General features: G+C 37.8%; 3 protein-coding genes and 1 pseudogene across 8 annotated transcripts; 2 read left to right on the top strand and 2 right to left on the bottom strand.

The window, feature by feature from the left end:
* The first annotated feature begins 93 nt into the window (after nt 1-93).
* On the top strand, nt 94-1,773 carry LOC140871019 (F-box only protein 13-like). The gene has a single exon (XM_073273468.1). The coding sequence runs from the start codon at nt 479-481 to the stop codon at nt 1,730-1,732; it is 1,254 nt and encodes a 417-aa protein (XP_073129569.1). The 5' UTR covers nt 94-478; the 3' UTR covers nt 1,733-1,773.
* Nucleotides 1,774-2,749: 976 nt separating this feature from the next.
* LOC140870929 (uncharacterized) lies at nt 2,750-7,800 on the bottom strand. Of its 3 annotated transcripts, XM_073273342.1 has the most exons (10): nt 7,132-7,800; nt 6,398-6,598; nt 5,431-5,784; nt 4,949-5,012; nt 4,224-4,441; nt 4,028-4,141; nt 3,745-3,850; nt 3,411-3,622; nt 3,150-3,250; nt 2,750-2,931 (listed from the first exon to the last, which is right to left on the bottom strand). In XM_073273342.1, the coding sequence occupies exons 1-10, from the start codon at nt 7,762-7,764 to the stop codon at nt 2,787-2,789; spliced, it is 2,148 nt and encodes a 715-aa protein (XP_073129443.1). In that variant the 5' UTR covers nt 7,765-7,800; the 3' UTR covers nt 2,750-2,786. The 3 variants fall into 3 exon arrangements, with proteins under 3 accessions (XP_073129443.1, XP_073129442.1, XP_073129444.1); XM_073273341.1 differs by having other exon boundaries at nt 3,745-4,141; XM_073273343.1 differs by lacking the exon at nt 4,028-4,141.
* Nucleotides 7,801-9,005: 1,205 nt separating this feature from the next.
* On the top strand, nt 9,006-14,297 carry LOC140870930 (uncharacterized). Of its 4 annotated transcripts, XM_073273347.1 has the most exons (12): nt 9,079-9,122; nt 9,430-9,489; nt 9,738-9,865; nt 10,241-10,333; nt 10,596-10,697; nt 10,798-11,069; nt 11,329-11,460; nt 11,629-11,751; nt 12,878-13,006; nt 13,087-13,301; nt 13,380-13,533; nt 13,879-14,297. In XM_073273347.1, exons 3-12 carry the CDS (start codon nt 9,766-9,768, stop codon nt 14,095-14,097), a joined length of 1,539 nt encoding a protein of 512 aa, XP_073129448.1. In that variant the 5' UTR covers nt 9,079-9,122; nt 9,430-9,489; nt 9,738-9,765; the 3' UTR covers nt 14,098-14,297. The 4 variants fall into 4 exon arrangements, with proteins under 4 accessions (XP_073129446.1, XP_073129447.1, XP_073129448.1 ...); XM_073273345.1 differs by lacking the exon at nt 9,430-9,489 and having other exon boundaries at nt 9,006-9,106; XM_073273346.1 differs by lacking the exon at nt 9,430-9,489 and having other exon boundaries at nt 9,026-9,122.
* LOC140871000 (NADH dehydrogenase [ubiquinone] 1 beta subcomplex subunit 8, mitochondrial-like) lies at nt 11,761-12,858 on the bottom strand (annotated as a pseudogene).
* Nucleotides 14,298-14,369: the final 72 nt, after the last annotated feature.

The raw sequence follows: 14,369 nt of genomic DNA, 5'->3' as shown, positions 1-14,369 counted from the left end.
TGATATCTAAAGTCTAAACGTTGATGGACATATAAAATCAGATATCAAGATTTTTTTGTTATCATTTTCTTGGCATGGAAGGAGTTAATGGGAAACTACAAAAAGTGGATCATAGGGTCCCTTTGTTACTCACTTTTGTCACCAAAAGTCACCAATGGAAACCCCATCGGCGCCGTGATGACACTATGGACTTCTCTTTTTCCTCGTGAGGATTAAATTCTCTGTTATTTATTTTATTAATCAATCTCTCTTAACACAAACCTTTTCAGCTTTTTCTTTTTCCCACAACATCCCACCCCGTGGCCTCATTCTTAAACAAATCTTTTGTCAAAATGCAATCTTTTGCTTTACTCTATGTCAACCCATGAATCCTTGGGTATAAAATGAGCTCCATCTGAGCTTCCCACGGAACTTGCTCAACATAAGCTTCCGAGTCGAAAATACTTCTGCCTTTTGTATTTTTTGTTTGGTTTCTTTGATGAAAATGGAGATTGGGGGGGAATGGGATCTTGTTCTGAGAAGAACTCAGAAAAGAAAGTTTCTTGAAATCTGCGAGGATTCAAGATTTTCGATGGAAGAACTCAATCAAGATCTTCTTGAACGAGTTCTTTCATGGCTTCCTACATCTACTTTTTTACGCCTAACTTCAGTGTGCAAGAAATGGAAATCAATGGCGGACTCTGCCACTTTCAGGCTTGCTTGTTCTCAAGTTCCATTTCGTGATCCCTGGTTTTTCATGGTGGATTCTGATCCCCAACTTAGCCAGCATCCAGTAGTCTTCGATTCTGCCGAAAAAAACTGGAAAAAATTGAACCCCTTACCTCTGGTACAGCCGAAAAAAAATCAAGAATCTTGCAGCAATTACATACCCGTTGCTGCCTCAGGTGGATTGATTTGTTTCCACTCCACAAATGGTGATTTCACTGTCAGCAATCCTGTCACCGGCTCAACCCGCCTTATCCCGGCGCTAAATTCAATCTCTCAGCTACCAATTCTTGCCATTTCCATGACGGCCAATTCCGAAAGATTCAAGCTTGTTTTAATCTTGGGCCATATCCCAAATCTCTTGTTCAAGATGTACAACTCCTCTACTGATCAATGGGAAGAGGAGATTCCTCTCAACCAAAAGATCAACTCCTACGGTGAAGCCGAAAAAGACGACGAGCATTTGCAGTATTTCTTGACCAGTGGTAATGTAGTGTCCGCCGATATGCAGAGGAGCCCATTTAAGCAGTACTCATCGGCACTCACGGTTGAAAATGGGGAAGAAATTTTGTATTTCCTCAGTTCCTCCGGCACAGTGGTGTCCTGCAACCTCACTCACAAGTTATTCTTCGAGTACCCGAGGCTACTGCCTGTTTTTTCAGAATACTCAATTGATATTGTTGAGTGTGGGGGGCAGATGTATGTTGTTTTGCTTTCGGAGTTCTTCGAAAGTGCCAGTATTCGGGTATGGAAATGGGATCAAAACATGCACGCCTGGCAGCAGATAGCAGCAATGCCACCAGCAAGTTCGCATAAATTTTATGGCAAGAAAGTGGATATAAATTGCAGTGGAGCTGGCGATGAGATGTTAGTGTGTTTGAATTCTGCAGAAGTATGTAGCTATGTTATGTGCAATTTGGTGAGAAACGAATGGACTGAATTGCCACACTGTTACACAGATGATGATAAAAGCAGAGAGTTCGTATGTGCTTTCTCTTTTGAGCCTAGAATAGAAGCTGACATTTGAGAAGAAGAATTGATTACTCGTTGACACTTAAAAAGGCCTTTTTTTTTTCCCTGGTTTGTTTTATTCACTTCTTTGCAGTATTTGTATGATTTAGGAAAATTTTTACTGAAATCTTTCATTATACACTTTATTCATGAATGGGTAGATATGAATTCTTTGGCGTGTTTAATTAGTGACGAGCTTTGAGAAAGATCTGACTTAGGTACTGGGGGAGTCCAAGTGTCCAACCCAAGTGGCAGGGTGTGTATATGTAACACATAAGGGTCTATGTAACAAGAACTTGTTGCGGAGCACATACTAAAACTATAATAAAATTTGCATATTTTTGAGCCTATAGGTTAGCTTAAAAAATGCCCTGTTTTGAGCTCCAACACAGGACTAACTAGTCAACAACCATAGCAAGATCCTCAATCTTTCTATTAATCATCGACAAAACGATGAGATCCATGTTGTAAACAAGTGATTTGCTGCAAATCTTCCCCAAGATAACAATGTGAGCCATATTGCTCCTCAGCGTGTATGCATCAAATATCAGGTGGTCGCCCCTGAGACGCCGCACCCTGCGGAAAGTGGATTCAAGTCTCCCATCTTGAAAACCAGGCCATCCAAATTGAACAGAAGGTTCAAAGTTTGGGGCGATTGAGCACCTGTTCGTGTTTTAGCCTGGGAATTAAGTCAAAAAAATTTCTTATTTCTTGGAGCTCCTGAATGTTTAGTGTGATTTCATATTTATCAAAATGCTAAAATCACTTCTGATTTTTTAAATAAAAGCATTTTAAAAAACTGAACTTATTAAGCACTTTTTTAAAATTCCAGTTTCTGTATCCAAGCTAATCCAATGTTGCAAATTTCTTTTGGTGTGGTTTGAGTTTGTTGACCACAAGATAAGAAGTAATATCCTTTCATATTTTGCGGACATTTAGGCTTTAGCCATTGGTCTTTACACGGTCTTCTACGCTAAGACCATATGCTATTCATTTCACTTTTATAAATAAAAACATACAAATACAACTATCATTGTAATTCATTAATACACACGAAAGACATTTACTGCCTAAGCTAAGAGGTGAGAGATCATCGAATTATGAGAATCTCGGCCATGATTATTGACACTGGGGATGATGTCCACGGGAGAAATGAGCTTAACAAACTCCCTCAGCTCTGTGAAGCTGCTATGTTCACTATAAGGTACCTCATACCTGAAGAAAAAGTAGTAAAACAATCGATGTTCAAGCTTCAGTCGCTACTTAAACATCCATATGCACAAAAACTCGAGCTAGACCTAATGCAATTTAAACTTCAGTGAACTGATAAGTGGCACAGCACCACATCGGTGTTTGTTAGGCATAAATTTACTCGTCAGCGGAAAAATGAACACTTAAAATAAATATTCTGTAATTTTGATAACTTAGTTCACCTTATAATGGTACCCTGCTGCCACCTTTTCCCGGTAGACTTCTTTCCTTTTCCAAATGACCAGCCAGTGGGGGAGAAGGAAACTATCAGACTATATCGACCCTGTCAAAATTTGAATGCAATAGCCATTCATGAATGAAATTACGAAAACGAAAAGTTGAATGAAGACAAGCTATGAAACCAACAAAATAATCGCTTGCTCTGAGAACAAATAAAATTTATGTGATCCATCTGTGACGACATATGAAGAAAACATATTTACCATGTACTGGTTAGACACATGCTTCAGCCGTTTGAAACTGGCAATGCTCCACATGGGCACAACATGAATATGGCTTTCTTGTTCATTTAATGTAAGCCATTGCATATCTTCTTGTGGCAGATCCAAACATTCCAATATGCGTAGTTTCGCTGAAGTGACGTAGATTTTCTTGCGAAGAACTCTTGCCACCTCTATAAATAGCCTTTCTTTTCCTGCCCACGCAAAATATGTAATAAAAAACAATTATAGCTTTTTGGGGAGAAAATGAACCATGGAAGATATATGGATAAACATGGGCTGAGTTGTCGTTTAAAAATAATGGAATAGATGCTACCAATGGTATAGCTTCCAATCAAAAACAAAGTTTTGGGGTTGAAAGCTTCAGCTTGAATGGAATCGATGACAAACTGAATTACAGCCTCCTGTTTCGGAAAGTCATACTGCAGGAAAATAAGAAAACACATATTATTGATTCTGCAGCATAACGGTATAGCCGTATAGGCCAGCAAGTTAAGAGTAAGTTGCTTTCTTAAGCTATCCAAAAAAACCACAATAGATGTGCAAGCTGAGTAAACTTTCTCGCTAAGGGCTTTACCCACGCTAAGGGTTTTACACACCTGAGGGTCACAATATGTTGTGTCAAGGATGAGAGTGTGGATGGGACAAACTTGCAAAAAAGATAGTTTTGTCATTTCCTCCCCAAACCGGAAATCCCCAGTATGTAAAACCGGCTGAATACATTAACAGAAAGATCAATCATAGGAGCACCAACACCAAAAGAATACATATTTGTTTAACAAGTCTGGTCCACACCTTACCATTGGGCGGTTCAAATAAGATAATAATTGCACCAGGGCAATGGTTTGCATCAAAACACGTCACATCAGTACCAGCAATATTTATCTTCTGGTTGAGGGGCAAAACTTGAATTTTGTCTGGTGAGATACCAATTTTCTGCTTAACCAGCTTTGCTGTAATGGAGGAACAGTATATAATCCCATGACCGAACGATTTTGTAAGTCCCTGATAATCTGCAGATAGCAACGTGACATAAATGTGTTAGTAAGCCTTTTCCTCCCAAATGATTTCAAAATAGGGGGTTCCAGTCATCAGACTTTTTTCCTCAAAATCATGCAAAGTCTGTTGTAACTGCTTAACGTACAGCTGTATTGTCCATTCAACAATTCATGTTCTTTAAAATTTACTTCTGTTTTTGTTCCAGATTTTCTAGTTTCCAGTGGCCCAGCCCACCAAAAACTACCACTGAACCTTTCTTCTTTCAAAATACTGAACATAGTCTATCTATAGGAAGTAAGAATCTACCTCTAATTTGCCACATATTCAGTCTGGAAAGTAAATATATAATGCATGTTATGATCTTCATGTAATGATGGTTTCTTTTAAATCATCAACAGCAGTATGACAAGAAAATACGAATCAAGTGGACGAAAAAAATTGCTTTCTCATAACATGAACAACATGATCATAAAAACAATGTTGTTTTAGATTATCCCTCGAGAGCCATAATAAGGACTTACGATCTAGATGGAAGTGGGTGAGAAACCAGTGGGAACAATCCCTTTTTAGATACTTGAAGGCATCCTGCAAAAAACATGGAATTTAACGTTGTAATCAGGCTACTCAAATACAATTAACAAAATATTCTACTAGTTGGGATTGTGTAATATAAGAGAGTGTTTTACATGGCGCATCAGTCATTCAAGTGTTTTAAAACTTTAAAACCATTAATACATGTAATTAATATTGTTGCTAATCGCATGGGCGAGGTTAATAAAATACGCATTGGCAAGAACATTTAGCAGACAATAAAATTTGAAGGGTTTGTTTTGATCCTTTTGGAATGTTACCTGGAGAATAAACAAAAAGTGAAGTAAGATTTGTTCGACATATTAATTTTTCTTTCCACAAGGAAGAAAATAAAAAGAAGTATGCAGGATCAGCGTGGAAAACTATGCATAATCAAAGGATAGTGAGGTTTCTTCTTGTTAAAAAAGTCTACCACTCTAAATGTTGTTCCTGGTATGCGACACCACAAAGGACCATCTTTCTCTTTTCCATTCCTGATGCAATCTTTTCGTTGAATACTCCTACGAGAACGAGTAGGATTCGCCTGACTTTTCTTAACATTGGTTTGTCCATTACAAGTCACACTGCGACCTTTTCTTTCGGATAGAGGACCAGAAAAGTAATCAGTAATCAACTTGTTTGTTGTAGGTTTAGTCTCATCAGCAACACCTTTAGAGACATTGGCCGTTGGTTCATCTGCTTTCGTGGAACCATATCTCAGCTCTTTAAGAGCGTGGATGATTTTTTTCCTTGGACCAAGTGCTGAAACACCAATAATGCAAAGTTCCTGTCATGAAATTAGAGATATTCAGAACATTTTGGCCAACTGGTGAAAAACGATTTCATATTGGTTGAAATTTACCATACAATCAGGTTCATATAAGTAACAGGTCACACCAATAGGTTGAGTGAACACCCAACTCTGTCAAATAACAGGACATAATAAGGGATCATTACCTATAGAAAATTCTTTTTTCAAACATGCTTGCGTCAATTGTTTTTCTTAAAACTAAGGGGAGGATTGCACATTAAGACCCTAGACTGAATTTGATCAATCTCTAATACAAGTAGAAAATGATATTCAGCTACAACATTTTTCATACATTCAACACTGAAAATTTAAAATCTGAGCCAGCGAAGTTTAATGAATCATAAGTTCGTAAGCATGATATATTGGTGTCATACTGCCATTCACAACATAACTTTTTTATCCTGGAGAGAGAAAATATTCATTGATTAAACTCAGTACTTCTACATTCCAGCACAGAACAGTTCCATGGCAAATTTATCCATTTGTGTCAGCAAAGACCCATTTCAGTCTTTCTTTGTTTCTTTGAAATTTCATGACTAAGGTGTGGCCACATAATATTCCAGGAATAGTCCTAAAATACGAAACACACCTCTTCCGTCAACCGTTGCAATTCATCCCAACCGATCTCCTCCCTGACAAAAATATCTTCATACTTGGCAAGGCCCAAATTCCGCAGCCATTCCACGACTGGAGATACATTAACATATTTATCGGTAGATTTTAGTGGAGAAGCATCCACAACTTGTCCAGGGCATTGATGTGTTCTTGTATCATCACCAGCAACTGCCACCTGAAAACATTGCTATGAAATCAATAGACATTGATTACATTTAAAGGGAAAAAAAGACATATGATTCAAAATTCTAACATTAAAAAAAGATAGCATTTGTGACAGCATTTCGCGGACAATTTCAATGGAATGAGCCAGCAAATACCTGACTCGGTGAGTTGGTGTCAATTGTTTGTTAAGATATTTCTCATGTATGTTTCTGGCATAACATCTAAAAGCTTCTGCAATTTCAATTTAATAATACTGGCAGCATAATTCAGAACTTTTTATGCAAATCTCTGAAGAGCTAGGCTTTTCCCAGATCATTAACATTGTCATTGACTAACTTATTAACCTTGTTTGCATATAACTATCCCTCGAATTTGGTTATTTGAACTACAGATTTTCTCATCCTAACACATGAATTACATAAGATTGTGGAAACAGGCTAGCAGTTTCGTCACAAAACTTTCCGAACCACAACCAATAAAGCAAGAATTTATGCAAGCATGTAACAGATGCTCAAACGAAGAATAAGGGCAAAGAGGTATTACATCGTTCGAGTCGCCCATTTTGTCAAGGCATTCATTGGTGTGGGCATGCCTCAGATCATCACTCACTCCAGAAATATCAGCTCCACAGATGGGACAAGATATCAATTCACCCAATTTATCTTCCTCCAAAGCCCCCAAATAACTCCCATCATTATCAATCCCCCGCTCGTCAATGTCGCCGCACAGCTTCAGCAACACGTCAAGTTTCGTGCTTTCTTCCTCCAAAAACTCTGCTTCGCTAAAAAAATTCTCCTCTTCTTCGTGTTCTATCAATAATTTCGACTCCATAGAAGCATCATTATGTAAATAATTACCAACTTCTTTTGCATCCAACAAATCGAGGGTTGGTTCGATGGAATCCAACCCACAACCCCAATCAAGGTCCGATTCGAATGGAAAGCTGTTTTCCTTTTCGGGATGCTGTTTCTTCAGCTTTTTGGATGTTCGGATGGTGGTCGGGTTTTGAGATCTGAGCGGTGGCGGCAGTGACTTGGTTTTCGAAGCAGATATTGAAGACGATGGGTAGTATTGGAAATCATCATCGCCAATGATTGGGGATTCCGGCAGCGATATCAAGGAAGAAGGATTGGGATCGAATCTGGATTTCGAGTTGGGATTGCGCGGCGGCGCCATCTGCAAAGTATGAGAGGAAATGTGTTGCTTGTTTTTCAAATTTGAGGAGACAATAGAATGGAGGGAAATTGGGGGATTCGCTATTTATCATGGAATATATAACGTCTTTATTTAGTAGTGGGCTGATCTCTGTACGGTTTATATTTAGTAGGCCCAATTATTTGGGTCAGGTAAAGGTAGCTCAGCCTGCCAGTTTTCATCCCTAGTGCTAGCTACTGCTTTAATGGGTAAATGGACTTTCCTTTTGTTTCTATTGAACTTCCAAAAATGTCAATTTTCTTGTTCAGTCCAATCATTCTTTGCACTATAATCACGGAGTGGTTAGATCATGGACTTTGATTGTAGTGTTTTGTGGACCAAGTCCATGGAGAATGATTTGGAACAATACGTCTGTATAAAAAAATATATATATAGGCCTGATTGTGATCGAAAAACCCGTGTCATTATGTGTGAAAATGAAATTTGTAGGATTTAATCGATAAATTAATGACAACATTTAATGTATGAGAGATTATGTTTAAGATATATGTTTTCTAATAAACAATAAATGGAAACGTGTAAGGAACTAAATTATCATTTTTGTCAATATTTTTCTGTATTGATCCAAGTGATAAACCAGATAGCTCAGTCAACTACGGAATTTTGGCACAATAAAAAGGAGTGATTTATCTGAATGAAGCCTATTGTCACTTCAAACTCAACAGTATTTTTCAGCTAAATGATATATAGTGCATCTGTTGAGATTTGACAGATTATTGATTCTATTTCAAAACGAAGAGAGCCTATGTTACCCCATTCGAACACTTTTCGAATGGGGATTAGACGGTTCAATTTGATCTGCAGATCAAATTAGATCGGTTGATCTGGGCTGCCAGCATAGACTCTCCCAAACAAGAGTTATACATTGAAATGATAAAAGTATGATAGAAAAATTATTAAAATAGAAATATGGAATATAAAATTGTAGGATTGTAGGATATTTTGGAAATCATATCATTATTCAATTTTGATAATTATTTGATTTCTAATAAAAACGACCAAGCTATCTGTTTAGGAATATATTCACCTAATATTATAATCAATCGTATGCGTAAATTTCATCAATAAAATTAACAAAGCACAACCAATAACAGTAAATAATACCATTGAGAAATGGTTTCAAAAAAAAAAAAAAATACCAAAAGCACTAGTAAATAATATTTTATATATATGCAAAACTAATAAAATGTGAGGGCAGAAAGGTAAAATAACATATGTGGATCCAATTCAAAAGCGAACACAAGTCGCGAACGCCACCCCCGGCTATGGCGTCGTCCATCGTCATCCTGCTCCGCCAACGAAGGTAAAGAGAAAATAAAGTAAGTTTGATGATTCACGCCAATATCCACTTTATTAAAACTCTCTGTAAAGCAAAAGTACAATTCAGAAAAGTTTCCATGGAGATTCTTTTTTTAAAATTTAACTCTAGCTCCACATTACCCGCCCCGCCCATTATTCCAGATTAAATTTTGAAAAAAATGTGACTTTGAAAAGATTTATGGGTTCTTTTGCTTCATTTTTCACATTTTTTCTCAGTTTATGACAAAAGATTTGATTTTTAGTGAAGTTTTCAAAACTAATTAATTCTCTGTTTGTAATGCTCCATTGACCCACTTTTTGTTCCAGAAAAGCATAAAAAGGACACCCATTTATGCTTCAGTGTTTCAAATGATAAGCACTGTCGCGGTATATTCTACTCTATTGCATGTTCAGAACTATTCAAATTTTTTTCTGAAGAGGAGGCCCAGCCTCTTTCCTTCGTGCAATACCTTAAATTTTCAGACAAGCAGTCCCCTTGTGTTGCATTTTACCCCGAATTTAGTTGAAGCTGTGTTAAATATGGGCGGTGGTATTTGGGGACGGGGAGGAAGAGTGGAGTTGATAAATGGGAAGGGGTGTTCAAGGAGATTTTTTGATTTTTCTTCCTCATTCAGGGGGATTAATTCCTCTCCGCTGGATTCCATGTCTCCTGCTTCAACTGCCTCTATTACTTTGGGAACTCCAGTGGAATCCAACGGACCTTTATCTGGCCTTGTCATCTGCGTAACCGGGCTCTCCAAAGGTGAACAAATTTACGGCTACTTATTGTATTTTTCACAATAATGTTTTTACTGTGTTTGATCATGGATTTTGCTTACCATTCGACGGAACTTGAGTAACTTGAATAGTAAACGAATAGACCAAAGCGTCCAGGATTAGGTGCTGACCAGGAAATTAGCATTTGAATCATCAGGACTCCGTTTGTATTCACAAGTCTGATGCTGTGAAATTGAAGCTTTGCTTTGCAAAGTTGAAATCTTGAGAATAATTTTGCGGTTTACAGAAAGAAGAATCTTCTTGAATTATTGAAGTTTCCTGCTAAAATTAGTTTATGGAGAGGATGCCACTGATGCTGCAGTTATTTTTACTCATCATGTTTATATGGTATGAACTACAGAAACAAGGAAACAGGTGAAGGAAGCAACAGAGAGATTGGGAGGTCAATATAGTCCTCATCTTCATCCTCGATGCACTCATTTGGTGGTTCAGATATCCTTTTTGGTTTAGATTTCATTTTATTTAGCACTTCTATGTTTTTATGTCCGTTGAAAACGATATGATTAAGATTATTTCGGCATGATAGATGGTTCACGACATGTTAAACATTGTTAGGTTCGCTCTCTAGAGATACGAACAAATTATTTTCTCATTCAGATTGTGTGCATCAATAGTTGAAATGGAGGATAGTGAGAGATGGTACTTGAATCTTTGATGCTCAATCATATGCTTGTTAGCACTTAACAATTATCACAGCTTTCGTGGACATAAATTTGAACATGCTATAAAACATGGACCAACAAATGGATTGTTCCTGGTTACACTCAGCTGGTTTGTAGACAGCATCAAAAGGAACGGTAATATTCATGGTTTCATGTTGAGTATTTACATTTTTCTGCATTTTTGGAACGAAATTCTGTTGTTAACAGCGTGTTTTTATCATTGGGTCCATTTCAGTTCGGTTGAATGAAGCACTCTATAGCATAAATAATGCTGGAGGTACTACTGTTGCCCAAACTGACGATTTGAAGCGGCTCGATCAGAATGCTGGAGCTGAGAACTCTCGTCTTCCGGACGGTTTGCTTAAGCACACCACACAACTTGACGCAATTGGATGTCCCCTATCGCTGTATCCAGAAGGTGAGAGTAAAAGACGAACAGATCCTTTATTCTGGTCTGGTCAATCGTTCTATGTCGACATGGATGTCTCTGCTGAACTTCGTTCTAAGGTAGACTTGCATTTTCTTTGATAAAGCAAATAACTTTGCGAATATCTCATTGATGGTCGTAGGATACGAGTTCACCTTTCCTAAAAAAATGAAAGTTAGTGGTTTAAAATTTTAAGTCATTGTTGAGCTGATCTGACCCTCAGCTTCTCGTATGATACTAGTAAGAGAGCCTTTGACGCCTGTCCTCATTGAACTTCACTTCTCTGATTTAAATGATCTTGTTATCCAAGAAAATTTTCTATATTGAATCCATTCATAGGTCACCGAGGCTCTTTCTGCACAACGTGCTACTTTACTTGGTCAATGGCTTGTTGGCAGCAAGGCAAGTCATGTAGTATGCGAAGGAACGTCGGTTCGAAAATACCTGGGACACTCTAGTTATCTTGTTACGGTAGGTCCTCATAGCTAAATGTCTGCTATATCATTATTTACATGTCTCAAATTAGCATGAATATATGTGTCAATCACAGTTGGCTTGTGATTCCATCTTTCGTTTCCGGAACTTTTTTTGTTTTCCAAATCAGTTCTGTCTTTTTAAGTATTTTTTCTCCTGCCTCAGCCACTATGGGTTCTGAAGTCCGTACAAGAGAAATGTTTGCAGAGACTTGTTCACTTATCTGCCGATTTAGCCAGGTTCTCTGGAGTTATGCTTGATACTTTCCAGGATGGTGTTTCCAAGGAGGTACGTGGCTTCTTCCATTAACTTTGCCCTGTGTACAGGACCAAGCATCTATTACTATACCAAAATTATTGTTGACTGAAACTCCAAATCCTTTATATTGTATAGCAGTTCAGTGCCACATTTTAATGCGGTACTCCGTTGCCAGCCACACAAAAATCCTCCTCTTCCTTATTCTCCTTCTTGTTTTAATTATGTTTGTGTGTTAAGGTTAAAGTGATTTTTTATATATAACAAATGATGATTAAAAATGTAAGAAAATCAATCTGGCAATTTATTTGCCCAAAGTTCAATTACATTGGTTTTCGGATTCAAGTTTTAAACATAATTTATTTGACTGAGACCTCAAACGAGTTAAGGGAATACCAGGAGACATGCATGAGATGCTTATCCACAGTCAGCAAGATATGCATGGGATGCTTATCCAGTCAGAAGATATGCATGAGATTCTTGTTAGCACTTAACTACATCAAGCTCCACTTTTAAGTTGTTGTAAGGGTAGACCTTTGGGTGCAAGTCGGATTTTTCATTCCACACAGCTATTAATTTGAGTGATACAAAAGGTCCCAATCTTCTGCACATCCAAGCCAAAGCTTCGTGCTTTCCCAACAGTATCAGCAATGCGATAAATACCCGGAAATGGAGTTCCATTATCCCATACAAGCTCTATATTCAGAGGAAGGGGTGGGTTTGTTATGAACTATGTGTTCGCCGACGGGGAGTCCCATACCCGAACTCTAGTGTAGAGAGGATGCGACAGAAGCGGCAGAACAAGAAACAACACCTTTCGCACCCATGATCCGGGACACAACTGTTCCTGCCATTATATGATTTCTAGCTTTTGTGAAAATTGTAGTGCTCGATGAAATTGATATCAGGCTTTTAGAATTGAAAGAGGGGAAAGAGAGTTGTTGGATTGAAAGAAAAACCCTATCACCTCACCGTTTCATGAATGAGTGAGCTCTTTAGACATTGCTCAAGGTAGTGTTTAAACATATAAACCTCAACTGGTGTCTTGATAGTTCCTTGACTTCCTCCCATTTATTTGTGCATATTTGCTACCTTTCCTCAAACTGGACAACTTCAAAATTCTTAAATTTCAGTGTGCTTCACTTTGCATTACCTGCAGGAAGTTAAGAGGGTTACGGTCCCTGGAAATGGTCCTACTTCTGTTATTAAAATCAGCCATGAAGAACGGCAAGCGATGGTGAACCTGGCTAAAGATGAGGTCAGAAGTCGTAGGAATCATCGAATGCAGGTATATTTGTTCATTCAAATATTTGTTTCAGTCTTTTGCTCTCAGATTTGATGGCATGCTTTATTTTATTGCGATTTCAGACGTGCCAAACTCCAATACGTCCAATAACGCCGAGCAGGCTTTTGGATTCCATAAGTTGGTCAATTTCTGAGCCAACATCAAAAGCTTGCATCTATACGGACTCTTTAAGTGTCGATGTCATTGAAGATCAGGGATCAGCATTCTTTGATGCGAAGCCAGATGGAAAGGAATCAGATACTTTATTTGTGAACTTATCCAGACCTCTTACAGAAAGGTCATCTGATGTTCTGAACTTGTCTCTTTATTATTTTACGATTCGAGTTCTTGAAATTTGATTACTTGGAAATTGCAGTCAAAAATCTGAGTTGATATTCAAAAGCCATTTTCTTACTATACTGTTCTCTGTCGACCGATTTTCGGAGATGGGACCACGTTCAAGAACATTCTTCAGCAATAAAGGCTTTACATGTCTGCAAGTTTTGGATCATATCTACTCATTTTATCAGGTCCGTAATCCGTATATTCATTCAATCTAAATCATACATTGCAATTGTGAGAAACGAACGATAGTTTTATAATTTAAGGATTCCCTCCCATGTAAGCTAGAGACCTGAAATAATGTATATTCGAGATAATATCTAAAGATCTAAGCTTGCATCTTGATGTCTATTGAGTAACCAGTTTAATAAAACGTAAAGAGGATTACCCGTTAGAAGCTCAATGCCTCAAACTTTTAACTTGGCTTTAATGTTATGTTAAAATTCATAAGCTCGTGCGTATGGGAGGTGGCCTAACAATAGATTTATTTTCAACGGCAACAATAACCGTGGACGACATTTACTTGTACTCAGGAGAACATGTCGTTTGAGGAAATCGAGGTTGCGATCCACACAGACTCCAGACATGCTGACAGGCTTCGGGCTGCTTACTGCAGCAAGGCAGCGGCTGAAGGTGGTTATTTGGAGTTCAAGCGGATTGATTTTCTTGGCAGTCGGAAGAGTTTCGAAATGTTGAAACGTGTATCTGGTGATAATAATTCTAACGTTTACGAGCTGGTGATCAGAGCTTGAGTTTCTTGAACAAACAAAAAGATTTCTCATGTACCCTTTACTTGTTCATAGAATGTTAGGGCCGATTCATAGATTTGTGTCTGTTTGTTCATAAAAAAGATAGAAGCTGCAGCTGTAATATGAGTGTATTTGTGATGAAATTTTTAAGAGATTTTATTTATCTGGATTTGGAAATGAAAAACTATAAACAATTACGTCCAAAGAAATATTACATTCGAATTTTAAGTTGATTTCTGGGTGTTTGTGCTTTGTAAGATTGGAAAAAAAAAATT

Source organism: Henckelia pumila, unplaced genomic scaffold (genome assembly GCF_033568475.1).
Source record: "Henckelia pumila isolate YLH828 unplaced genomic scaffold, ASM3356847v2 CTG_298:::fragment_3, whole genome shotgun sequence".
NCBI classification, from domain to species: Eukaryota; Viridiplantae; Streptophyta; class Magnoliopsida; order Lamiales; family Gesneriaceae; genus Henckelia; species Henckelia pumila.
This window is presented reverse-complemented; position numbering and strand designations above follow the sequence as displayed.